This window comes from Mytilus edulis, chromosome 7 (assembly GCF_963676685.1).
Source record: "Mytilus edulis chromosome 7, xbMytEdul2.2, whole genome shotgun sequence".
Taxonomy (NCBI): domain Eukaryota; kingdom Metazoa; phylum Mollusca; class Bivalvia; order Mytilida; family Mytilidae; genus Mytilus; species Mytilus edulis.
In genome coordinates this window covers 24152145-24179745 of record NC_092350.1, presented here as the reverse complement: position 1 = coordinate 24179745, position 27601 = coordinate 24152145, and the positions used below count along the sequence as shown (strand labels likewise).

The window sequence follows — 27601 nt, the reverse complement described above, 5'->3', positions numbered from 1 at the left end:
TTTCTCGCTGTTTAAAACCTATCTTGACGGGAAGATCGCTACTCTACACAAAGACTTGGCAGTTGGCAACAAGAATTTTGCTACCAAACTCAAGCAGGAAGTTTCAGTTAAACTCAAAGGTGAGGACAACCAGATACAATTCAACTTTAATTGTAAAATCATGGCCGACCATGTTAAGCTCCAGAAGCGTATTCCTGATGAAGATGCAGCATGTCTTAAATTGGTATTTGGAGCTATCTTTAAGATTAAGAAGTGAAATAAACTCAACCGCATTGCAGACAAATCTCCCGCAGGATGGAAAACCGTCCATGAATATGAAAGCGACGACCTTGCCTCCAACTCTGAAGATGAGAAGCGCATTCGTTCTGCAGAAACCCGTGCCATCAGGAGTATCAAGGAAACGAAAAGGCCTCATCCTTATAGAACCGCTACAGCTACTGTTTCTGCTCCACCTGTTCCTATGCCTAATCAACATAACGTTAGACAAAACAACTACCAACAGCCGCCCTTTCAGACTGGCAGCAGAGGGAACCCACATCTCATGACATCTGTTATAACTGCAACCAGCTTGGTCACTGGCGAACTCAGTGCCCCCTCCTATTCACTACAAAACCAGGTGTCCCAGGGACAACAAGGCAACAGAATTAATGATAAGTATTTTTATATTACTTTTTTAGATGAAAGTAATCTTTACGGACAGTTTAAACTGTTTATGTCACATGCAAAATATTTTGATAATATAGATATTTCATCTGTTGCAAAAGGGGTGAAATATAGTTTATGCAAGCATATACCATTTTGGAAACATATAGGTGCTAATGAATTTGTAATAAATACTATCAACAAGAGGCTGTCACAACGACAGCAAACCGGATTTATTAACATTTATTTGTGTCCTGCCAATATCACAAGAACCATAACTGATGAACGGTGAAAGTGAAAATTGTCAATATCAAATTTGACCTCCATTTTTTCATCAGTATCAACATATTAAAATTTGAAAAGCTAGGTTGAATGGTGCATGAGTAAATGCAACAACATGAATGGAAACACCATTTTTCGATCTTTCAAGAACGATAACTCCTGAACGGTAAAAGTCAAAATCGTCATTAATGAACTTGACCTCCATTTTGTCATCAGTAACAACATATTAAAATTTGTGAAGCTTTGGTTGAACAGTTCATGCCTAAATGCACGGACACGACTAGAAATGGCATTTTTCAATCTTTCAAGAACCATAACTCCTGAACGGTAAAAGTCAAAATCATCATTATTGGACTTGACCTTCATTTTGTTGTCTGTAAAATTTGAAAAGCTTTGGTTGAACGGTTCATGAGTAAATGCACGTACAACATTTGGTTGCCGCCCGCCCGCCCGGCTGCCCAACCCCCCGGCCGCCCGCCATACATCCCTGAATCAATAACCGACATTTTTGTCACAAAAATCCGGTTAAAAATGGTCACGTTATTCCTTTTTTGCAGACTCCTACATCTATGTCATTTAAGAATAACAAATCTGCTAATGTCCATTCTAAATTTGTAAATGAAGCAATTTCAGAATTACTTAATACCGGGTGTGTTATTGAAACTCCATTTCAACCATTTGTTGTAAATCCGCTTAGTGTTGCAGTTCAAAGTTCGGGCAAAAAAAGTCTGATTTTGGATTTAAGTGAACTGAATGTTTTTATTAAAAAAGAAAGAATAAAATTTATAGACTTTAAAGTGGCTTTAAACTATTTCACAAAAGATTGCTATCAATTTAAGTTTGATCTTAAGTCTGGTTATTTTCATTATGACGTATGTACTAAACAACAAACGTATTTAGGATTTTGCTGGAACAATAAATTTTACTGTTTTACAGTGTTAGCCTTTGGTCTTTCATCTGCTCCATATCTATTCACTAAATGTTTACGTCCAATCGTAAAATACTGGTGAGAAAGTGGCGTACTGTACTTTACTTATAATTAAATGATGGACTTGGAATGGGTAAAAATAAACAAGAAGCTTCTGAATGTTCATCTTTTGTGAAAACATCTTTGTTAGAAGCAGGGTTTCTGGACAAATCTATTTTTGAACCAGTCCAATGTTTAGAGTGGTTAGGTTTAGTTTAGTATATCAGATAGACGGATTGAAAATACCCTTACATCATTGGTTGATGTTTTGAATAACTTTCCAAATTTCACAGCATGTAAATTGGCTCAGGTAACGGGAAAGGTAATTTCTATGTGTCCAGTCATGGGTAACATAACTAGTTTATTGACCCGTTATTTACACTGGGCTATTGAAAGCAGACTAAAGTGGGATTTAAAGTTAATATTGGAATGTCCTGATTGTGTATTCAATGATTATGAGCTCACATTTTGGCTGAATAACATTCAAAGATTGAACAGAAAATATTTAGCAGGTTATTCTTTTCCTCACATGGTTGTATATTCTGATGCTAGTAATGTAGCTGCTGGTGCTTACTCGATAGGTATTGACTCTAATATTTTTCATCAGATGTGGACTTTACAAGAGTCCATACAGAGTTCTACATGGAGAGAACTTCAAGCTATTTTGTTGGCATTGATGTCTTTTAAAAACTGTTTAAGAAATAAATGTGTTAAATGGCATACAGATAATAATAACTGTGTTTTCATTGTTCAGAAAGGAAGTACAAAAGTACATTTACAAGAGATAGCTATAAATATTTTATAAGTTGTGTTCTGAATTGAATATTACGTTAGATGTTGTTTGGATCCCGAGATCTGAAAATACTGAAGATGATTATATTTCAAAAATGATTGATATAGAAGACTGGGGATCAAGCATAGAATTTTTTTAATTTATAGATGATATGTGGGGTCTGCATACTGTGGACTAGTTTGCCAGTAATTTAAATAAAAAATTACCCAGGTTTAATTCTAAATTGTGGAATCCAGGTGTTGACACAACACAGGTTTCTGACACAGAATGATTGTTGTCTAATAACTTAAACTTAAAAACTTTAAATTTTAAATTGGACATTACCTATGATGGTCCAATATCCAAAATCTAAATACATGGTTAGATTCAGCATATCAAAGAAATCCAATAATTCAATTTTTGATGAAATCAAATTAATTTCAATTTTGGACCCTTTAGACCTCAATGTGGACCAATTTGATAACCGGGCCCAAATATCAAAAATCTAAATACATGGTTAGAACCGTTAGATTCACCATATATTAAAGAACCCCATATATTCAATTTTTGTTGAAATCAAAGTTTAATTTTGGACCCCAATTTGGACCAACTTGAAAACTGGGCCTATAATAAAAAATCTAAATACATGTTTAGACTCAGCATATCAAAGAACCCCAAGGGTTCAATTTTTGTTGATATCAAACAAAGTTTAATTTTGGACCACGATTTAGACCAACTTGAAAACGGGCCCAATAAGCAAAAATCGTAATACATATTTAGATTCAGCATATCAAAGAACCCCAAGGATTCAATTCTTGTTGAAATCAAACAAAGTTTAATTTTGGACCCCGATTTGGACCAACTTGAAAACTGGGCCCATAACAAAAAATCTAAGGACATGTTGAGATTCAGCATATCAAAGAACCCCAAGAATTTAATATTTGTTGAAATCAAATAAAGTTTAATTTTGGACTCCGATTTTGACCAACTTGAAAACTGGGCCAATAATCAAAAATCTAAATACATGTCTAGATTCAACATATCAAAGAACCCCAAGAATTTAATTTTTGTGAAAATCAAACTTAGTTTAATTTTCGACCCTTTGGACCTTAACGTAGACCAATTTGAAAACGGGACCAAAAATTGAATCTACATACACAGTTAGATTCAGCATATCAAAGAACCCCAATTATTCAATTTTTGATGAAATCAAACAAAGTTTTATTTGGCCCCTTTTGGCCCCTTTTTCTGTTGGGACCAACCTTCCTTTTACTGTCATAAACCTTGTGTTTAAATTTCATAGATTTCTATTTACTTATACTAAAGTTATTGTGCGAAAACCAAGAAAAATGCTTAATTGGGCCCCTTTTTGGCCCCCAATTCCTAAACTGTTGGGACCCAAACTCCCAAAATCAATCCCAACCTTCCTTTTGTGTTCATAAACCTTGTGTTTAAATTTCATAGATTTCTATTTACATATACTAAAGTTATTGTGTGAAAACCAAGAATAATGCTTATTTGGGCCCTTTTTTGGCCCCTAATTCCTTAATTGTTAGGACCAAAACTCCCAAAATCAATCCCAACCTTTCTTTAGTGGTCATAAACATTGTGTTAAAATTTCATAGATTTCTATTTACTTAAACTAAAGTTATAGTGCAAAACCAAGAAAATGCTTATTTGTGCCCTTTTTGGCCCCTAATTCCTAAACTGTTGGAACCAAAACTCCCAAAATCAATCCCAACCTTCCTTTTATGGTTATAAACCTTGTGTTTAAATTTCATAGATTTCTATTTACTTATACTAAAGTTATAGTGCGAAAACTAAATGTCTTCGGACGATGACGACAACGACGCCAACGTGATACCAATATACAACCAAAAAATTTTCCAATTTTTGTGGTCGTATAAAAAGATCTGACTAAAATTTTACTGACACACATGTTTCTTTGCTCATACAGAAAAGCAAAACTGATCATTATAGAGAAGGCACACAGGTTTTAATTGCTAGAACAGATACACAAACATGTCCTGTTAGTATGTTGGAGAAATGTTTATTATTATCCAATATTGACGTATCATCTTCAGATTATATATTTAGATCCATGTATTTATGTAAAAAATCTAAGTCTTATAAACTGAGAGGTCTTAAACCTTTATCATATACTAGAGTAAGAGAAATTATATTATCAGCTCTTGAATCTATCGGTTTAGATAAGTCCAAATTTGGATTACATAGCTTGAGATCAGGTGGAGCTACTGCAGCTGCATCAGCTGGCATTCATGATAGATTATTCAAGAAGCATGGTAGATGGGCTTCTGATAAAGCAAAAGATGGCTATGTAAGAGAAAATATTAAAGAAAAACTGACAGTATCTAAAAGTTTGGGAATATAATTTTCATAAATATACTTTATATATGTATTACTCTTTGTTCAGATCTACTTGGTATTCTTTGTCTTTCTAAAGGCTGCTACAGCTGTAGGCACACTTATTTATGTGTTGTTTTATTTATTAAATAATTTATATTCGTTTGAGCTGCAAATTAGAATATAAATATATTTATTAAAGGTATCAAGTCACATGACGTTGTAACGGTCAAGTGATTGTTTACTATAAACACGTGTGTGAGTTTATATCAAGCACATAGTGTGTGTTTACGTTCAATTTGATTGGATGGCATATACCCGTATTGCCGGTTTTACGGGTATATGCCCGCATGATTTTCGTGAAAAGCATGATTAAGTATTACTTAAGGGGTTAGTTTGAGAAAATCAAAATATTTGAAGTTTGCCTATAGTTCAACGTAGCAGCATTCGTTATTATGTTTACCCACCCACCCCCTCTTTTATGAGATGGTTATCGTTAATAGGAGTATATGAATATATTACATTATATTAATATGATTTTTTCCTTTTTTGTAGATAGTTTTTGATTGTGTTATATAATTACCGTATATAACTGTGCTATTGTTACTGTATGATTGGATTGGTAGTGTGCCTGAATTTAAAGTGAAGGACTTTAGTTTGAGAATCATATAGAATGTAAAATTAATATTAAAGGCTGCTACAGCTGTAGGCACACTTATTCTATTAATGTGTTGTTTTATTTATTAAATAATTTATTTTTGTTTGAGCTGGCGAATAAGAATATAAACATAAATAGTTGTCTCATTGGCAATACCACTACATCAGTTCATCTCCTTCTTTCTCATACCTTTAGGTCAATATACAGATTCCAACTACTGTAAACCAAACTATATTTGTGAAGACTTTTTAATACTCACTAAGCCAATTTAGATTTTCTTATTTTGTTGTTGTACATGTTGTACTTAAATAGAGTTTTTACTAATTCACAATGATTTACATTTACTTAATTTTTCTACTGGTGAAAGTGACAAAAATAAATCCACCAAGAAAACTAGTTGGACTAATATTACAATATTAAAAAGCTATAAAAATGTAAAGAAATTTAAGTACAGTTATTAATAAATTCAACCAAATATCTGACATCAACTTCAAGTTTTGGATATGGGAAATGAATTCCTTTCTTGAAACAGGCACATCTTAATAGGTACATAAATTGATGTTATTATCAAAAGTGTAATACAAAACTTTTAACATCTTATTGTACTACATCAAGACTTCCAAATCTCAAACTATTGTCATTAATCCAGTCTAATGTTTAATGTTTAAGCTAATCAGACATTTTTATTCACCCTATTTTCAATTAAAAAAAAATCATTATTTTAAAAACATATCAAGACAGTCATCAAAACTTAAGAAAACTGATTTAGGCCTGTAACTTTGTTCAGACACAATTTCTATTTAAGAAAGAGAGAGAGAAGACACCAAGGGGCAATCAAAATTCAAAAGTCCAATAATTATAGTATAACTAATCGCCCTATTTGAATATCAAAAATAAGACAACGCGTGACCGAACGACGCATGGATTAAATGAGTGCGCAGCACGAGTTTAATCCATAGCGGCGTTCGGTCACAAGTTGTCTTATTTTTGATATTCAAATACAGCGATTAGTTATTCTTTTTATTACATTGGCAAATGGCTTTTTTATATGAAATTAATGTAGAAAATGTAAGGAACTATATCTTTTTCCTACGCATTGACAATTTGTTTTGATCCGACGTTATCGACGTCTTGACAACGCCTATTGTTGTATGACGTCAGAGAGTGAAATAACCACGTTTATTTCACATGTGAAATTATCGGTTTTTATTTAACTGGGAAATCAATGTAATATATTGCAACCAATGTAATAATCAAAGAGCTGAATAGCTCTGAGGGGAAAGACGGCCCTTGTTTCTATTTTATTATGTTTTTGGAAAGGGGGGGGGTATCTTTTGATAGTTTACATATGAAGAATGAAAAAGAGAACCGCTAGAACATGTAGAAAGGTTGACAATATTGAAATCAATTGTTGTTTATGTAATTTCATTTCCTTAGTTTAGGATTCAATTTGGACCAATGGAAGTGATCTGCATCTTCTAAATCTAAACATTTGATTAAAGTTGATAGCTAATTATCTAAAACTCAACTGAATTCTGTCATTTCACAACAACTACAATATTTTTTGAAATCTTGATTGTGTACCACTGAACTGCAGGCTAGGGCCATTTTCCATTTTTTGTGACAGTACTCTTGGATTTTAAAGTTTTTTCTTTAGAAAGTGTGGACTGAAAAATCTATTCAGTTTTAAATTTCCATTGTTAAAGTTCTTAGTTACAACTCTCATCACAGGGAAACAGGTACTAATAAAAAAAAACAATATGAGTGATGTAAACTGTGTGAAGCTTGTTTCCAAATCATAATTTTGAAATATTTGTAAATATAAATATGTTAAAACTATAAAAATGCAAATTTTTTTTTTTTTTTTTTTTACCATTACAATGATTATGTAGGTACACAAAAATTTAGTTTTAATAGAAGACTACTAATCCAATGAAATGTCACATTTGAAGTGTTTAAATACTTTAACTTTTATTTTAGTGGATAATTATTCATCAATTGAGGTGCTCCTGATTGGAGGAAGATTCTCAGAATTTTTACAGAAACAAGTGGTCTCACTAATTAACAACAAAAAGAATTTTAGCGACAAGAAGCGACAAGAAGAATATGTTTTTCTTGTCGCTAAATAGTCTTCTTGACGCTTCTTGTCGCTTTTTGACGCTTCTTGTCTCTAATTAGTGAGACCCGAAAAAAGTAATAAAATCGTTTCTTTCCCCTGTGTCATGTAACCCCACGATCTTTGTTTATTTTGAAAGTTGTTGACCTACAAATTAAAGTATTGCATGTTGATGTTTAAATCATCTACAGTAAACAATATTATGTTTAGATTTAACAAATACAAATTTGTGATTAGTGCACGATCTCTAAGAATGATTTAAATAACCAGTGAACTGGTGAAGGATATCCCTGCTTCTTCCAAGAATGACGTCACTATAAAATACAATGTAGGTTGGATATATTTAGAATATCTCGTCATACTAATTTTTCCGGATTGTTAAATAAACGTAAATAGTGTAAAGGAGAGTTCAAGATACGATAATTTCGTGGGAAACAGAAGGGAAATGTGTAAAAAAGTGTTTAAAGTCAAACTATTCATTTCTGGGTCTCCTTCTCTTCAATCTAAGTAAGATTTGTTGGGGGTTTTCCCACACTATAACATGTATAAAAACAAAATGAATGATGTGAGGGAGTGTCACTCTGGTCAACCCCATAGGGGATTGACGGCTTGAAGCCGTCTTTCCCCAAAAACAGATAACTTTCTTCCAAGTGAGCTAAAAAAAAGAGCTTTAAATTAGCTTGGAGAAAAGATCTGCAAAATCTTTAACAGATCGATATTTTGAGTATTATGTAATTTTCAACTAATTTAGTGTGAAGATATTAAAGCAGTCTACGTACATGAATACACAGAAAAACTGAGGTTTTTTTTATATAAAACCATGAAAACTAAAAACCAATTTCAAACAGAAAAGTTGTGTTGTCAGAACTCCTTCCTGCATTAAACAAAACTTTGAGAATCTATGACTAAATCATCTATTACTTCCAGTTTTCCTATGAATGACATTCCTGCAAAACAGCTAGTGGCTGCAAAATTTGAGTGACTCCTAAAAAACTGCTAGGTTATAATACTATATAGAAACAATTACCATGATGCAAAAAACTTACTTGTACAGTTTGATGTATCACTGGATACTTGGTTTACCAACAAAGAAAACTGGAAAAATAATAGTAACCATGATAGCCATTCACTCTTAAAAAAACCTGAAAAAATAATTAGAAATGTTAATACAAAGTAGTTGCTTCTCTTAAAATCAGACATCATAAATGTAAAAGGTATTTCAATCTAAATTTCACAACAATGAGCTCTAGTATTCTTTATCAGATGACAAATTATTAAAGACCCCCAAAATAGTAAAAAAGAAAAACTAGAGGCTCTGAAGAGCCTCCTTTTGCTCACATTTATCTACAGTTTGTTTTGGAAATTATGTAAAATAAGTTTAAATCATACTTTATAGTATTAGATACCATTATAATATTTAAGATAATAACCCAAAACTGCAAAATTTCATTAAAATTAACAAATCAGGGGCAGCAACTGAACAACAAGTTTTCTGATTCTTCTGAAAATTTCAGGGCGTATATAGATCTCAATCTGATATTTTTTTTTACCTCATGTCAGATTTTCTTGAAAAGCTGTACTTTCAGAGATATAAGACAAATAAAATTGAGAAAGGAAAAGGGGAATGTGTCAAAGCGACAACAACCCGACAATAAAGTAGACAACAGCCGAAGGCCACCAATGGGTCTTCAATGTAGCGAGAAACTCCCGCACCAGGAGGCGTCCTTCAGTTGGCCCCATAAAAAATATGTATAGTAGTACAGTCTGCATTTAACACCTATGTTCTATTTTTAGACATGTCTTCTGGTTGGTAGGTGGGATCACCAGTAGTTTCAGAGAAGATTTTTGTAAAGGTTAATGACGACGTACAGCGACAACAACAGACGACGACAACGGATCTGAACTTGGGAAAACTTGTCTGTTTGCATATTTCACGTCCATGAATTTTTTGTCAACATTATCAGATGTAATTACTGATTTCTTGTCCAAGTGCTCAATATTTTGCTATTGCAATTCATTTAATCTAGCAAATATAAAGTAGCTAGGCAGAATAAATCAAACAGTTTAACTATTTGTACTCTTGGATCGTCTACGTTCTGGTGATTGATCAACAGAAATGAAACAATATAATTTTAAATAGAAAGTTGTCCTCAAAAAGGCTGTTAAAAATATCCATTCCAAGACTTCAAAACTTTTTATTCTATGATTTAAAGTATTAAAAATATAGAATAAATCTTTTTATGAATAACAATATGTCTAAAGTAAAGTACAGTGTAAGAAAATTGAAACTGAGAGTGAACGTCCAGTATTAGCCCATGTGCCAATACAGCTTTTTTTCTGTAATGGCCAAGTTTTGTTCCGTATTGGCCCTGTTCAAAAAGCAATATTAACTCTTTATTTATATTGACAGTGGAACGTCATCAGTATTGCACATGCTGACAGTGATATTGTTTGCCTTAAATTAGTGGAGAATAAAGGCTTTTTCCCCTGGAGAAGAATCCCAATTTGAAAATAAAATGGCTTAAAATTATTCCCAAAAAGACAATTTTTTTCCCAAACAGTGCTAAAATGACTATATTTGCAGATTTGAGGGTTATTTATGTATCATCACTGACAAAATTTAATTTAAAGCAGGGTTTGAATCTTGAAAATGGCTCTGTAAATTGAAGTTTCAGTCAAATTCATGGATAATTTTAAATTTCCCAATTTGATGAAAATGACGCATATTTTCCCAATAAAAAAGGGTAGAGGTAGTTTTGAAAAAAGCCAACAATATCACTGGCTGATTTATCCATATTAGGGCTGATTTGCTCATATCATTTAATCAAATCTGATATTACATTTAAATGGGTAAATCTTAAAAGTTTACCTGACAAAAAAGTCTTTCCCATCATCTCTCTCCTCATACATTGATTTTCTTGACAATACAAGGATGAGCTGAAATTAAAGTAAACAATATGAGAAGATGTTCATGCTGAATTGTCAGGCTTGTTACATTGATTATGATTGAATCTTATTTTGAAAGACTTTATGATTCAAATATTTCTACAGTTATAACAGAAATATTCTATTGCAACATTTAAAAAATGGCCAACTTCTTTTGATGAAAAACAATCCTATCAGGTATGAGAGCTTACTTATAACCAGACAGAAGGGTGGAAAATTGTACAAATTTTACTTTTTTTCTGACCATATATATGTGTAACATTCCACAGTATGTTTTTAAATAAGTACCTAAAATCCAATCATGTTAAACAAAATGTGGTCATTTTGAAATTTAAAAAATATAGCCTATATCTCTGTGTGTCATATTGAGAGAATACATGCATGTATATATCATGTATATGCTTAACATATATATTACATAAAACATTTACCATGTTTACAGCAACTATTTAATGACCAGAAATTATTGTGTGCATTTATTGTTCAATTCTAGACAAATGGACTGAAATGCAAGTTTTATTGTTGAGATTTCAAAAACATCAGCATGCAGGTATATGTATCAGTTATTAGAATGCTAATTCTTATGATTGCGTAACTTATTCCGATCGTTGTTCACATTTATAATATATACATCACAATAATTTCTGAATTTACAGTAACCAGCTGCAGCTTACCATTTAACTGGATGTGAAGAGTTTTTCATTTTGGTGTCTTCCACTTCTTTTCCTGGATTAGTCAAAATGCTATTAAGCCTAACACTGACATCAGTGTCAAGTTTCAAATTAAGGCCTGAACTGCTGGGGGTGATAATTTTGATAGCAGCATTCCTTTCAACATCTTTCAACCCTGATGTGGGATGTGAATCAACACCTTGGGCTGAACAGAGCTCTGATGTGGAATTTGTGCCAACACTCTCAGATGAGCAAATAACAATGCAACTTTCATTATCTTTGAACCCTGATGTGGAGTTTGTGTCAACACCATGAACACTCAGGGCCAAGGAAAACTCTGATGTGGAATTTGTGTCAACACACTGGGCTGAACAGACAGCAATGCTATCTCTGATCTCTATGAAGTCTGAATTGGAAAAAGTGCCAATACTCTGGGCTGAGATAGCAGTGTTACTTTCTGAGTCTTTGAATTCTGATGTGGAATGTGTGTCAATACTCTTGTCTGTGCAGAACTCTGATGTGGAATTTGTGCCATCACTCTCTGGTGAGCAACCAGCAGTGCTATCTCCAATCTCTATGAAGTCTGAATTTGAAATAGTGCCAATACTCTGGGCTGAGATAGCAGTGTCACTCTCTGAGTCTTTGAATTCTAATGTGGAATTTGTGCCATCACTCTTTGGTGAGCAACCAACAGGGCTACTTCTAATCTCTATGAAGTCTGAATTGGAAAAAGTGCCAATACTCTGGGCTGAGATAGCAGTGTTACTTTCTGAGTCTTTGAATTCTGATGTGGAATGTGTGTCAATACTCTTGTCTGTGCAGAACTCTGATGTGGAATTTGTGCCATCACTCTTTGGTGAGCAACCAACAGGGCTACTTCTAATCTCTATGAAGTCTGAATTGGAAAAAGTGCCAACACTCTGGACTGAGCAGATAGCAATGTTACGTTCTTCAACGTTGAACTCTGATGTGGAATTCATGTCAACACTCTCACGCGAGCAAATAACAGTGCTATCTTTCAACCCTGATGTGGAATTTGAGTCAACACTCTGGGCTGAGCAGAGCTCTGATGTGGAATTTGTGCCAACACTCTGGTCTGAGCAAAATTTTGATTCTGAATTTGTGTCAACACACTGGTCTGAGTAAAACTTTGATACAGAATTTGTGTCAACACTCTGGTTTGAACAAAACTTTGATACAGAATTTGTGTCAACACTATGGTCTGAGCAAAACTTTGATACAGAATTTGTGTCAACACTTTGTTCTGAGCAGACAGCAGTGTTATTTTTTATATCTTTGAACTCTAATGTTGAATTTGTGCCAAAACTCTGGGCTGAGAAAATAGCAGTGTTATTTTCTATAGCTATATCTTTCAACTCTGATGTAGAATTTGTGTCTTCACTTTGGTCTGAATTGATAGCAGTACTGCCTCTTCTGATCTCTATGAACTCTGATGTGGAATATTTACCAACACTCTGGGCTGAATAGATAACAGTGTGATCTTTGATATCAATGAACTCGGATGATGTGGAATTTGTATCATCACTCTTGACTGAATAATTAGTAGTGCTACTTTTGATATCTTTCAACCCAGACTTGAAATATCTGCCAGGAGAATCAGAACAAATCAGTGATTTCATTTCAATTTTGCTGTTCACTTTTTTTCTGGCTTCCAGTAAATCCACTGTTGGTTCACTTTCTTTATTCTCTTCTTTTGATCCTCTTGGTAGTATTGCCTATAAAAGATAATTATCATTGAATAACTAGTAGAAGAATTCAAACGTAGAAAAAAATTCAAAGATTAACCAAACAACACATTAATTCAGAAATGTGTGGTGCCCATGTATATTTGCCAGTGTTATTTGTTTTTTGATATATGAATTCTTTAGTTAGTTATTCTTTTTATGAAATTGACAATGGACATTTTAATTGAAATGAAGTAACAAATACAAGGAACTATACTTTGATAACACATTGTCAATTTTTTTTGATGCAACATCAATGACAATGTCTTAAAAGCAGCAATTGTTGTATGATTTCCATAACAGTTTGCATGAAGGACAATAAAAAAATAAATTCTATTGCAGAAAATTCTCAGGTTGGAGTGATGCAATTTTGTTTATCCTGCAATCAGCCATCTATTGTACAAATAACAGGTCTACAAATAATTTTTTGCTTTATTTGTACATGTACGAATAAAGTCTCCTGCTACCCCCGCTTCCATGTTGAGCATGAGGTAGTGTTGATTTTTCTTTTTGCAAACCAGTTCATTTTTGGGGTACTCTCCGCGGTCCCCGTTTAAACTGTAGATTTCATTGAAAATTAGAGACAATGAATTAATTTTAACAATGAAAGTTTTAAGTGTAGGGTGTAAATTTCAGGATAAAAGCAATATATGCACATTCGTCATTGTATATATATTGTTTTAGCAAATTACAATCGAACCCTGTTTTGTCGAACTAAGTTGTCGAAAACCACAATGAGTCGAATTAATTTCCCGGTCCAAGTACAATTCCTGTATGATCAATGCATAACTTCCACTGATGAGTTGAACTCGTTTGATACCAATACTCTGTTAAGTCGAGTAATTTTATAGTCTTGTCAATATAAATTTCATGAAACTTGACCCTGATGTATCGAAGCTAGAAAGCGATGATCTTTAAAAGATGAAGACCTAATGAATTTGAGTTCAAATCAGATGTACTTCTTATGTAACCTATAGCTATTTATTTTCAAAAGAGATTAAAGCTGAGTAAACATACTTGTTTGTATAACAGTTAAAATAGATATAGGAAGATGTGGTATGAGTGTCAATGAGACAACTCTCCATCCAAGTAACAATGTATAAAAGTAAACCATTATAGGTCAAGGTACAGCCTTCAACACAGAGCTTTGGCTCACACCGAACAGCAAGCTATAAATGGCCCCAAAAATTACTAGTGTAAAACCATTCAAACGGGAAAACCAATGGTCTAATCTATATAAAAACAAAATACGATGAACCACATAAACAGAAGACAACCACTGCATGAACATCAGATTCCTGACTTAGGATAGGTTCAAACAATTGCAGAGGGATTTAAAAACGTTTTAATGGTACCAAACCTTCTCCCTTTTCTGAAACAATACTATAACATCAAACATAGAAAATCACACCATAAAATGTCAATTGGAATACCTTAACTCAATTACTGTTCTAGGAGCGAAGCGTAAAGCATTAAAAGGGAAAGGACTTGGAAACAAAAAAAGACGTGCAGACCCCTTCACTTCTGATGAAATTGATTCCTTGTTCAACAAAAATCTGCTAGGAATAAGTAAGTTTTGATCAAAATTTATTTTATAGTTAAAACACAGTTCCCGTTTAATAATAGGATAGTAATTAAAATTCGTCAAAAGTTTCAGTTATACAATAAACTATGGTTGTATTTTTTTTTTCTATAACTAAAAAACTAATTTCGAGAGACTCTCCTCTCAATTTATAGAATTTCTTTCAATAAAAGAAACCAGATGCTCCGCAGGGCGCAGCTATATACGACTGCAGAGGTTGAACCCTGAACGGTTGGGGCAAGTATGGACACAACATTCAAGCTGGATTCAGCTCTAAATTTGGATTGTGATTAAATAGTTGACACAGCATAGGTTTCTGACACAGAATGAATGTGTTTTTGAGCAATTCACTATGCTGTTGAATATTAATCCTCTCAAAAAATGTTTGAAGAAATTTCTTTTTATTTATGAAATCTGAAATGAAAAAAAATTGACCCCCCCCCCCCCCCCCCAGCCCACTAATTTTTTTTTCACATCCCCCTTTCCCTTATTCCAAAACTGATCTCAATTCAAATTTCTATTGGAGTTTGCAACAATAACTTCTCATTTAAATACATATTAAAATGTAAAAAAGTGCTTGTTATCACTGAATGGTAAAGATTGTTTTAATTTATCAGTTGGCAGTAAAAGTGAATATACATTGTATATTGTATAAAACAATGATTTAAGTTGATTCAACTACTATTCTGGACAAAGAAAGATAACTCCAATTGAAAATTTCTTGCTATTGCACAATATTGTGCAATTAGATATTTCTTGCTATTGTGCAATACTGTGCAATTGAAAATATTTGCTATTGCACAATACTGTGCAATTGAAGATTTTTTGCTATTGCGCAATACTGTGCAAGAAAATTTCTTGCTATTGCACAATCCTGTGCAATTGAAGATTTCTTGCTATTGCTGAATACTGTGCAATTGAAAATTTATTGTATTGCACAATACTTAATATAATAATTTTGGATCCTGATTTGGACCAACTTGAAAACTGGGCCAATAATTAAAAATCTAAGTACATTTTTAGATTCAGCATATCAAAGAACCCCAAGGATTCAATTTTTGGTTAAAATCAAACTAAGTTTAATTTTGGACCCTTTGGACTTTAATGTCAACCAATTTGAAAACGGGACCAAAAATTAAGAATACACAGTTAGATTTGGCATATCAAAGAACCCCAATTATTCAATTTTTGATGAAATCAAATAAAGTTTAATTTTGGACACCGATTTGGACCAACTTGAAAACTGGGCCAATAATCAAAAATCTAAGTACATTTTTAGATTCAGCATATCAAAGAACCCCAAGTTTTCAATTTTTGTTAAAATCAAACTAAGTTTAATTTTGGACCCTTTGGACCTTAATGTAGACCAATTTGAAAACGGGACCAAAATTTAAGGATCTACATACACAGTTAGATTTGGCATATCAAAGAACCCCAATTATTCAATTTTTAATGAAATCAAACAAAGTTTAATTTTGAACCCTTTGGGCCCCTTATTTCTTAACTGTTGGGACCAAAACTTCCAAAATCAATTCCAACCTTCCTTTTATGGTCATAAACCTTGTGTTTAAATTTCATAGATTTCTATTTACTTATACTAATGTATGGTGCGAAAACCAAGAAAAATCCTTATTTGGGCCCTTTTTGGCCCCTAATTCCTAAACTGTTTGGATCTCAACTCCCAAAATCAATCCCAACCTTCCTTTTGTGGTCATAAACCTTGTGTTTAAATTTCATTGATTTCTCTAGATTTATACTAAAGTTATTGTGCAAAAACCAAGAATAATGCTTATTTGGGCCCTTTTTTGGCCCCTAATTCCTAAACTGTTATAACCAAAACTCCCAAAATCAATCCCAACCTTTCATTTGTGGTCATAAACCTTGTGTTAAAATTTCATAGATTTCTATTTACTAAAACTAAAGTTATAGTGCGAAAACCAAGAAAATGCTTATTTGGGCTCTTTTTGGCCCCTAATTTCTAAAATATTGGGACCAAAACTTCCAAAATCAATCCCAACCTGCCTTTTGTGGTCATAAACCTTGCGTTAAAATTTCATAGATGTCTATTCACTTTTACTAAAGTTAGAGTGCGAAAACTAAAAGTATTCGGACGATGAGGAGGACGACGACGCAGACGAGGACGCCAGCGTGATACCAATATACGACCAAAAATTTTCAATTTTTGCGTTCGTATAAAAAGTAGTGACATGTTTATGGTGGCTGCTAATAATAGCACCTTTGTTGAATGTTGATCGTTTGAGCATTACTTTAGTGTGTTGAACATATTTCACATGAGATAAAAACAAAACAAATTTAAATGACACAAGCCAAGATTAAATGATCTTAAATGAATCGTTTAAATAAAAACACATTAATTACAATAAATAAAAGTAATAAAAACATAACTAAATTGTATCTTTTGAGGCGGGATATATAGAGACACACACACGTTAATTTTTATCTCTAAAGAAGTCGCTCCTCGCTATCCTACTACCTGTTGATACATTTATTTTTGGCATTGCACAAGTCATGTCTTCTCTGACTGTTCATGACGTTAAAATACTAAATCCCTGGGATGTGTTTTAGTTGATTTTAGTCTCTGATGCATGATTTTTTATTATAAATTGTTTTTGGCTTTTAACTAGCTGTCAGTAACTGTGAGTACTCTCAAATCGTATTTTCTTGTTAATTCGACCTGTTGATATTGTTTATAATGGTTTTTTTGTTATTTTATATTAATATGGATCTTGTCTATATACCAGCTTTGATTATTTGGAATATCTACTAATTTTCACTTCTTCGTACTACATTTGTATGAACATCAAGATTATTCTCCTTAAATCTGTAAAGGGAAGTTTTAACTAGCTCTAATTGTATAGATTTATTGTTGATATTCACCCAAATTTGTATATAGTGTTAAATTATGTATTTATGTGACAGAATTTTCTTGGTATTCCTAATTATTGGAAGAATTTTATACACATATGTAGTATACCTTAAACGACAAAGTTATTTTTCATTTACCTGTAGATATTATTAAAACCATGCTATTTTCGAAGGGTTAAATATTTCGCGGTGGTGTCTTGCCATGGCTTTGTTTGGACCTTTTTGTTTGCTTTTTGGCCTTTAATGTTTGTCCCTAATATTTTATTAACTGTCACAGTGCATTTGCATTCAGGTATTGCAGATCAAATTTATTCGTTCATAGTGTGTTAATTTTATGTTTTTTGATTGAGTTAAGCCTTCCAATTGATATTTTATTGTGTGGTTTTCTATGTTGTGATGTTATGCTATTGTTTCAGAAAAAGGGAGAAGGTTTGGTACCATTAAAACGTTTAATCCCGCTGCAAATGTTTGAACCTGTCCTGACTCCTAAGTCAGGAATCTGATGTACAGTAGTTGTCTTTTGTTTATGTAATTTATACGTGTTTCTCGTTTCTCGTTTTTTATATAGATTAGACCGTTGGTTTTCTCGTTTGAATGGTTTTACACTAATAATTTTGAGGCCCTTTATAGCTTTTTGTTCGGTGTGAGCCAAGGCTCTGTGTTGAAGGCCGTACATTGACTTTTAATTGTTTACTTTTATAAATTGTTATTTGGATGGAGAGTTGTCTCATTGGCACTCACACCACATCTTCCTATATCTATGAAAGCAATTATTATCAATTTAATGATACTTTATTGTAAAGCAGACAACCTCATCAGAGACTGTTCAGAACTTATTTAGTTTCGCAAGTAATTTCATAATTTATAGTGACTAAATATTTATGTAGAATATTGATTATATTTGTGCATCTGTACTTGTGTGTTTAATTATAATAAAGGGCAAGAAATGGAGACTGATTATGCAATCATCATGATCATATAGTGTCATATAGAGAGAAGGCACACTGTTCAAATTATCAAGTTGACGTATATCTCATACCAAAATTTATGCACTCTCAATTTATGACGACACACTCGACCTCAGAAGAGTCGAAACCTCGGATGCGTAAAATTATTTGGTCCGGTCTCTAGCTTTGACTTCGATACAATGAGTTTCAACTGTACTAATAACTGTAACTAAAATTAACCTATGTTATTGACTAATATCAGATGATTATGACCAGGGTTTCCAAAAAATATTTGAGCCAGCCAGACATTTTTGTCTTATCCTGATTTTAGTCCCATAAGACTTAGTAACAAAAGGCAACCATAGTAATCAGTTGGGCATCATATGAAATATGATTGATACAAAAATAGTATTTGACTTGATTTTTAAAATTATTTAATGTTCTGGCGCTAACTGTTAAATTGAGAGTGCACCATTCGCAGTGTGCAACATCAGCATTTTAATATCTGTCACAGACTCTTTATTTGTGCAAAATTACGCTCTCAATAAATACACTTTCATTTTTAAAAGTACTTTTCCTATAACAAGATTTTGATTTGACAATGGTATAACACGCACCAGAGACAGATACATAAAATCAGTGTACGTTTACAAAGCACGATTTAGTTTAAATAGCACTTTCCACGTTTTTTTCTACAGGAAAAGACTCAACAAGAACATAAGTTATAGGTATCAATGATATTTTTAGCCTTTTTGAAAAATACAGATGCCTATTTCATCTTACACCTGAGCACATGCGTACGAGTGTATTAGTTCAACCAACGTGGTTCTGACAATTTATCACTGAAAAACTTTATTACTACCTTTTTAAATTTTCATCAAATTTAAATACATTTCCTAGTAATCTGAATTTTGTTGACTAAATTAATTAAAGAACCTTAGTGAGCATGCTCACATACCCCACGTCACCACATTGTCATTGGAGAAATTAAACAAGTATAAGAAAAAAAAATTGTATAAGAAAAAATACTGAATAATAATTTCCTGTCAATATACACATCTACATAGTATGTCCTTATTATCTACAAAATTTCATGAAATTCTGTTGTGTGTTTTCAGAGGAGTTGAGATGACAAACTGTTGCAGTAGTACATTAAAGTAAATAAGTTCAAAGGGGCGTAACTCCTAGAAAAATCAAAGAGCAGAATGCTCTGAGGGATACGATTGCCATAGTTTTCATTGACACATGTATAGCAGTTCTGCCAAATTTTCATTAAACAAATGCATGAGATTTGGCCAAAATTGAAAAGATCAAAGAGGAAAAAAATAGATCAATAATATGAACATGCGGGAGTCTCAAGCATTTTTGGCCAGTAACCCTGGTACAGCTAGATAGTATTAATCTCTAAACTAATTCAACTGCACATGCAAAATGTAACAATCTGAATAGTCACTCAACTTAAAGAATAGCCAATCCCCGTTACAAGTGTATGAGCCATGTACTTATTGTGTTTTATCGAATTATAGTTATCCTGTACCATTGTAAACTCGTACCACTAAAAAAAAAACTTGTACCAATGCAAACTCGTACCATTGCTAACTCGTACCAACTTATTTAAATGCATTCAAATGGTGTTAAATGATGAATATACATAATATACGTTACTTTCACCCAATACCTCTTAAGTCTGTAAAATGTATATAATTTGAAAGTACAATGACCAATTTGTAGCTAATGTTCCTTTTTTATTGGATAGAAAATACTGTGGCAGATGTAGATAATTAAAGTATTAACAGTTTCACCCGAAGAAAATTTTTCATGAATAATTAAATCTTAGCAGTTAGTCAAAATGATTGCCAAAATTATTTTTACTGTCTATAAATAACAATGAAATGTAACTGATTCCTGTTAAGGGGGTCCGTATTTTCCCCGCAAAAAAAGCACATGGCTTTCAACAATTGTAAACATAGCATTCAATTTGTGATCATGGATTACAGCTTTAATTAACTTAAATTGGATATATATATATTCAACATGTTCAATTTTAATAAAGTACAGTTAAAGCAATGTTTTAACTTTCCTCTGGATTAAGTTCTACAGTGGCGGATCCAGAACTTTTCCTAAGGGGGAGCCCGCTGACTGACCTAAGAGGGGGCTCGCTCCAGTCATGCTTCAATGATTCCCTTTATAATCAACCAATTTTTTTCCACGAAAAAAGGGGGGGGGGGCCTGGATCCGCCTATGTTCCAGTTTGAAAGATCAGTTAAAACATTAATGCTTTAACACATTCTTTATTTTTGTCTAAGTTTTCATTTAACTCCTGTGTAAAATTCAAGTAATTCAACTTTATTTCTATTAAGTTTACAAACAGAAACCCATAAAACATATTTTTTAATATATTTTTCTGAATGGTACGACTTCCCAGTAGTACAAGTTAACTTTTTTGGTTCCAATGCCGCGGTACGAGTTAACTTGCTTCCGTATCTTATCACCGTAATTCTAGGAGGAACCCTAAACTGGACCCCTGTTGTGTTCACTTATCGTTACACTGACCTTCGGTGCGAAGCTATATATAGAACGGCGGACCAGTTTAGGAGGAACCCCATTTCTTACTCTTTAGTTATTGAAGTTCCTTTGGGTCAGATGGCATGACTCCTTTCCGTATACACTCCTCTGTTTACATTGAGATCGTTCTTAATATAATACGACGTTTATCGGCATTAACGAGTTAATTCTTCTTGACCAATACTTCGAAAAGGGAGACAACTCGAAACGATAATATGGAAGATTCCATTTCTGCTGAAGGGGTGTTATAGGAAATTTTTACGATGAAACATTTATTTTAATTTAAATTATGCATATGATTTAAAATTGTGCAACAACAATAACCCTCCATATGCAGACAGACATAGAAAGAATCCCATGAGTTTCAAATTAATCAATGAAGCGGGGAATCACTCAATCTGATACCCCTTGAAATCAGGAAAACTACACGCATGTGGGGTCTCACTAATTAGCGACAAAAATCGTCAAGAAGCGACAAGAAGAAAAAAAATTAGTGACAAAAAGCAACAAGAAGCTATTTAGCGACAAGAATACATTTTGTTATCACATACATCAAAATATTTTTTTAGGATTATATTGAAAGATGAAGAAATAAAAAAATTTCGAGGAAGAGATTGTGTACTTTTTATATGAAGAAATTAAACATGTGTAAGAGCAAAGGAAATGTAAACGCTATAAAATGAAAATAAAAACAAAGATTTGTCACCTTCCTTTTGACGGATTTAATAAAAAAAAAAAACATGAAATATTATTTCCTTCCTAACTGTACAATTAATTTTTCCTGATAGGACCAACATTAGCTGTGGCTTCACTCTAAAGTAATACACAATTCAGAGCATCAAATGAGATTAACTAGGTGCGTGTCCTTTGTATAATTGCTACAATAACATCCATTAACACCTTCATCTATTACATGCACCAGAATATACAATTATTGTACCGAATAGTGAACACCTGACTGTTGAAAACTCAAGATTGTCATCAGTTTCCTTTAATCTTCAATCTATTTGCATAAACATGATAAATATCGTTAAATGAGACAATACACTAAATAAAATGATGAAAAATATTCACGTTTTAGTTATGTTTTCCTCTTGTTTGATTTCAGTTCTTAATTTGTATTTCACAATTTGTGTATGTATTTTCTGGACAATTATGCACAAATAATGCATTTTGCAAGTTAATTATATATTGTACAAAAATAGTTTTAAAAACAAATAAAAATCAAAATATATTATTGTTCTAAAACACAAGTAAAAGTAATACCATAAAACGACAGGGTAAAGGTAATACTTCCTGTGATACCTTATATAAAATATCATGTAAATAAATGTAGCAACTGAATTAGATTTACAAGTTTAATTTTTTCCCTATCAAAATTAATTTTCCTGTCGTTGAAATTGTTTTCTTTTGCATATCTTTTTAATATTTATTTCGAATAAGTATAAATATAAATAAAAAAATGTTTTCTTGTCGCTAAATAGTTTCTTGTTGCTAATATTATTCTTCTTGTCGCTTCTTGACGCTTTTTGTCTCTACAATTCTTTTTGTCTCTAATTAGTGAGACCACGCATGGGCATTAATACATAAACAAACCGCGACTTGCGATTTGGAACAAGAACGTTTATTAAATGATATGATGAATGGTTCTCCATTTCTTTATGAGAGTACAGTATCAAATATCAGTTTCATAACGGTAAAATATAGAAATACTCCACTTCAGTTCTTGTGACAGAAATAGAATTATCGATCGGCTTTCAGAGAACTCTCGCAAGTTATCAAAATTTGGGAATTCCCTCTGACGTGTTTCTAAATTTATAAAAACACTAAATATAAATACTGTTTAATTCTGATTTTCCGTATTGTTAAAAACACGCATATAAGTCAAGGAAAATATCACACATGAAGATTATGAGTAAAACATTACAGGAAAGTTGTTTATGTTCAATTGTTTTGCTTGTTTTTACCTTTTAAAGCAAGACAATCATAAGAATCTGAGATGTTGCTGAATGTTTAGAATAAAACGAATGACGTGAGGGAGTGTATCATAGGGTCAATGGTAAAAGTCTACAGATTGCTTGACAGCAATCGTATCCCAAAAATTGAATCGTAATTTCCCGTCGATATGCACAACTACATAGTATGTCCTTATTATCTGAAAAGGTTTCGTGAAATTCTGTTGTGTGGTTTGAGAGGAGTTGTGATGACAAACTGTTGCAGTGGTACATTAAAGTAAATAAGTTCAAAGGGGCGTAACTCCTAGAAAAAAAATTGAATCGCAATTTCCCGTCGATATGCACAACTACATAGTATGTACTTATTATCTGAAAAGGTTTCGTGAAATTCTGTTGTGTGGTTTGAGAGGAGTTGGGATGACAAGAAAGAGGACTGACGGACGGACGGACGGGTCAAAAACATTATACCCTCCGCAACTTCTTTGCGTGGGGTATGATTAGATGCAAACTGCTGAAATTTAAGAAAATAACTTTTATAACTTGACAGATCAACATCAGGTACAAAATAGTTTACCTGTCGACTGAACAGGTAAAATCAGCTGTCAGACCGAGAGAATTAATTAATGTTGTTGGTAATGAGAGGCTATTATAGTAGGGTTTGTTTTGATGTCAGCTTTTTTTCTGAGCTATATTAAAATAAGTAAATGTTTCAGCCATGTTACAACAAGTCATTTATATAATTCAACGGACTTGTCTGGAAAATATGACTCTTTTGAAAGCCCTGATTATGACACTAATTTTACAAATTAAATGGACCCTGCTTGAAATTTCTCTTTTCTCTTTTGAAAAAAAATCTTAATGATTCTTTATCATTTTTTTTATTGCTGGAGAAAGCCAGAGAGACTGAAGAGAAGGTGTCAGACCACCAATTCACTCCCTCCACTTTAAAACATATGTAAAAGTAGCCCTACTCTGACACAAAATAGTGTCATTGTTTACCTCAACTAATCAACAAATTTGCAGAAATGAAACTTTTGTTAAAGATAGATATACTTAGAACATTTCGAGTCAAATTTTACTTGTCTATAAGTTGGCATTTCAAAATCAAAGAGCAGATTGCTCTGAGGGATACGATTGCCGTTGTTTCATTGACACATGTAAACATGTAGCTGGATAATATTATTTTCAAAACTAATTCAACTTCACATGTAAAATAGTTACAAAATAGCCAATCCTGGATAAAAGTGTATGAACAATGCAATTAGGCCTATTGTGTTTTATTTTTGTACTATCAATTCCAAGTTTACTTTCCACAGCAGTCACTGAGACTCAGAGTGAGAGAAGGTATTTCACTTCGTATCTTATCACCTATTTTCCTACGTTAATTCTAGGCAGAACCCCATTCCTAACTCTTTAAATATTTAATTTCCTTCGGGTCAGTGATCATGACTCCTTTCCGTACACATTTATCCGTTTAAATTGCGATAGTTTTTAATATAATACACTTTATTGCCAGAACGAGCTAATACTCGACATTTTGTTTTGATTCAGAATTCACGGAAGTTACTTCCCGAAGGGAGACAACTCAAAACGATAATATGGAAGACTCCATTTTGCCTGAAGGGGTGTTCTACGATGTGGACTATATTTATTTTAATTTAAATGATGCATATGATTTAAAATTATGCAACAACAATAACCTTCAATAGCAGACATACATAGAAAAGATCCCAGGAGTTAAAAATTAATTAATTGAGTGGGGAATCCTGAGCAACCATTCAATCAAAAACCCCTTGAAGTTAAGAAAACTATACGCATGCGCATAATTTCCAAAACAAACCCTGGAGCAAGAACGTATATTAAATGTTTATTAAACGACCTACATGGTTCTCTATTTCTTTATGGAAGTACAATCTCAAATATCAGTTTCATAACGGTAAAATATAAGAAAAACTCCACTTCAGTTCTTATATGACAGAAATAGATTTATCGGAATTCAGAGAACTCTTGCATTTTATCAAAACTGGGAATTCCCTCTGATGTGTTTCTAAATTTATAAAAACACTAAATATAAATAAAATTGAGAATGGAAATGGGGAATGTGTCAAAGAGACAACAACCCAACCAAATAAAAAAACAACAGCAGAGGGTCACCAACAGGTCTTCAATGTAGCGAGAAATTCCCACACCCGGAGGCGTCCCTCAGCTGGCCCCTAAACAAATATATACTAGTCCAGTGATAATGAACGCCATACTAATTTCCAAATTGTACACAAGAAACTAAAATTAAAATAATACAAGACTAACAAAGGCCAGAGGCTCCTGACTTGGGACAGGCGCAAAAATGCGGCGGGGTTAAACATGTTTGTGAGATCTCAACCCTCCCCCTATACCTCTAACCAATGTAGAAAAGTAAACGCATAACAATACGCACATTAAAATTCAGTTCAAGAGAAGTCTGAGTCTGATGTCAGAAGATGTAACCAAAGAAAATAAACAAAATGACAATAATACATAAATAACAACAGACTACTAGCAGTTAACTGACATGCCAGCTCCAGACTTCAATTTAACTGACTAAAAGATTATGATTTCATCATATGAACATCAGGCACAATTCTTCCCATTAGGGATTTAGTATCATACCATCATAACATATATGAGAAGAACATAACCCGTGTCATGCCAATAACTGTTTTTAGAATAAATGTGTTTAGTACCGATGCAAAGACCTTATCAGTGACTCAATATTAACGCCAAAATATGCAATCTTTAATGACTTGACAACAGTATCGTAATTATATCCCTTCTTAATAAGTCTATTCAAAGGTTTTGTAAGTTTCTGAGGTGAATACTTACACCTTTGTGCTTTATAAAGAATATTTTCATAAAAAATTGGATGTGAAATACCTGAACGTATTAGAAGTCTGCATGTTGAGCTATATTTACGAATGATGTCTTTATATCGATGATAAAATTTAGTAAATGTTTTGACTAGTTTGTGATATACTGCTTAATTCTTATTTTCCGTGTTGTTAAAAACATGCATATAAGTCAAGGGAATTATCAAACATGAAGATTATGAAAAGAACATTATAGGAAAGTTGTTAAAGTTCAATCCCTTTGTTTGTTTTTACCTTTTAAAGCAAGACAATCATAAGAATCTGAGATGTTCCTTAATGTTTAGAATAAAACGATTGACGTGAGGGCAATGCTCTGAGCCACCGGTATAAGTCTACAGATCGCTTGAAAGCAATCGTATCCCAAAAATTGAGGACTAATGCGCTCCATATTATACTAATTTAAGATTTCCAGTAATCCAGGGGTTATTTTTAGTAGTACTTCTCTTAAAAAAGGCAGTTCTTTCTTGGAAGTCTTTAAACATGGGTTGAAAATTGGTATGTTACAAAAAAGGTGATACATGTACAATTCAGGATATATATGTACCTGGTTTTTATGAAGTTAAACTTAAGGAAGCTGTAAAAATTGCTAAATTTGATTGAATAGATAGGGATGTTGAATTGGTTGTCGATGGCGAACCATGACCTTTGTCAGGAAGACTGACAATCCTAGACCATAAAGATTCCATGTGCGAGATTTGCACTCAAAACCTTTAATAGTGTTGATAGGCTAGTGATCCAGTAGTTTCACAACTTGGTCACCAAGTCCCCAGTTATTATTGTGCAATAATTGTGTAATAAAGTAACTAAAATGTGTTAAATTATGAACAAGAGATATAAATTACCTCTAATCTACTTATATGACAAATACAAGAGTCTGTAGCTGGTTCTGAGTCTGCAGTCTCTAATAAATCCTCTTTACTAATACATTGGTCTTCACTAAGCCTAGTGTTTGGACTGGATAATTTTCTGTAATTACATTTATTTAAGACATTCTAAATTAAAACTATTTCAATAAGAGTAAAATTACTAGAAAATTACCTGGCTTCTCACAAAAGAAATCAAAGTTACTCAATTTTATTACGGCACAATATATACACATGACAAACAAATATATTTTACAGCACAGGATAAACACTTGACTATACCATTGACAGTCACATGTAAAGTTAATGTTAATGAGCAAATATAGCATCTAGCCATTAGAAATAATAAATATAATCATCCAAACAGATCAAATAAACATATGAGCTAGCCACAGTATACACAAGCACATCTTATAAATAAGTACATAAAATACAATAAAATTCATTATCACATATTTGTTATGAATACCTTAGGTTTTGCATATGCAATAACCTTAAAATTGCCCAGGGCAAAAAAGAGATATTCATATTGTGCCCTCTAAATGACGTGACGTCATTGCGTCCTTAACGGCAATGGCGAACAATGACGGTGACGGTGCTCTTTTCGTCGCAGTGGGAGATGGCGAAACGGGAGACTTTGTGGAACTAATGAAAAACGCCAATACTGTTCTAGGAGCGAAGCGTAAAGCATTAAAAGGGAAAGGACTTGGAAACAAAAAAAGACGTGCAGACCCCTT

General features: G+C 32.8%; 2 protein-coding genes across 2 annotated transcripts in view; both read right to left on the bottom strand.

Moving 5' to 3' along the window:
• The window catches only part of LOC139483028 (uncharacterized), a 45882-nt gene extending 36933 nt beyond the window's left edge, over positions 1-8949 (bottom strand). Inside the window, exon 1 of the mRNA XM_071267057.1 lies at positions 8848-8949. The gene's annotated coding sequence lies outside the window, so the exon portion shown is untranslated. The remainder of the gene's footprint in view (positions 1-8847) is intronic.
• Positions 8950-11417: 2468 nt separating this feature from the next.
• LOC139483027 (mucin-21-like) lies at positions 11418-27347 on the bottom strand. Its single transcript, XM_071267056.1, has 3 exons — positions 27334-27347; positions 26844-26967; positions 11418-13154 (listed from the first exon to the last, which is right to left on the bottom strand). The coding sequence occupies exons 1-3, from the start codon at positions 27345-27347 to the stop codon at positions 11418-11420; spliced, it is 1875 nt and encodes a 624-aa protein (XP_071123157.1).
• Between the last annotated feature and the right edge of the window lie 254 nt (positions 27348-27601).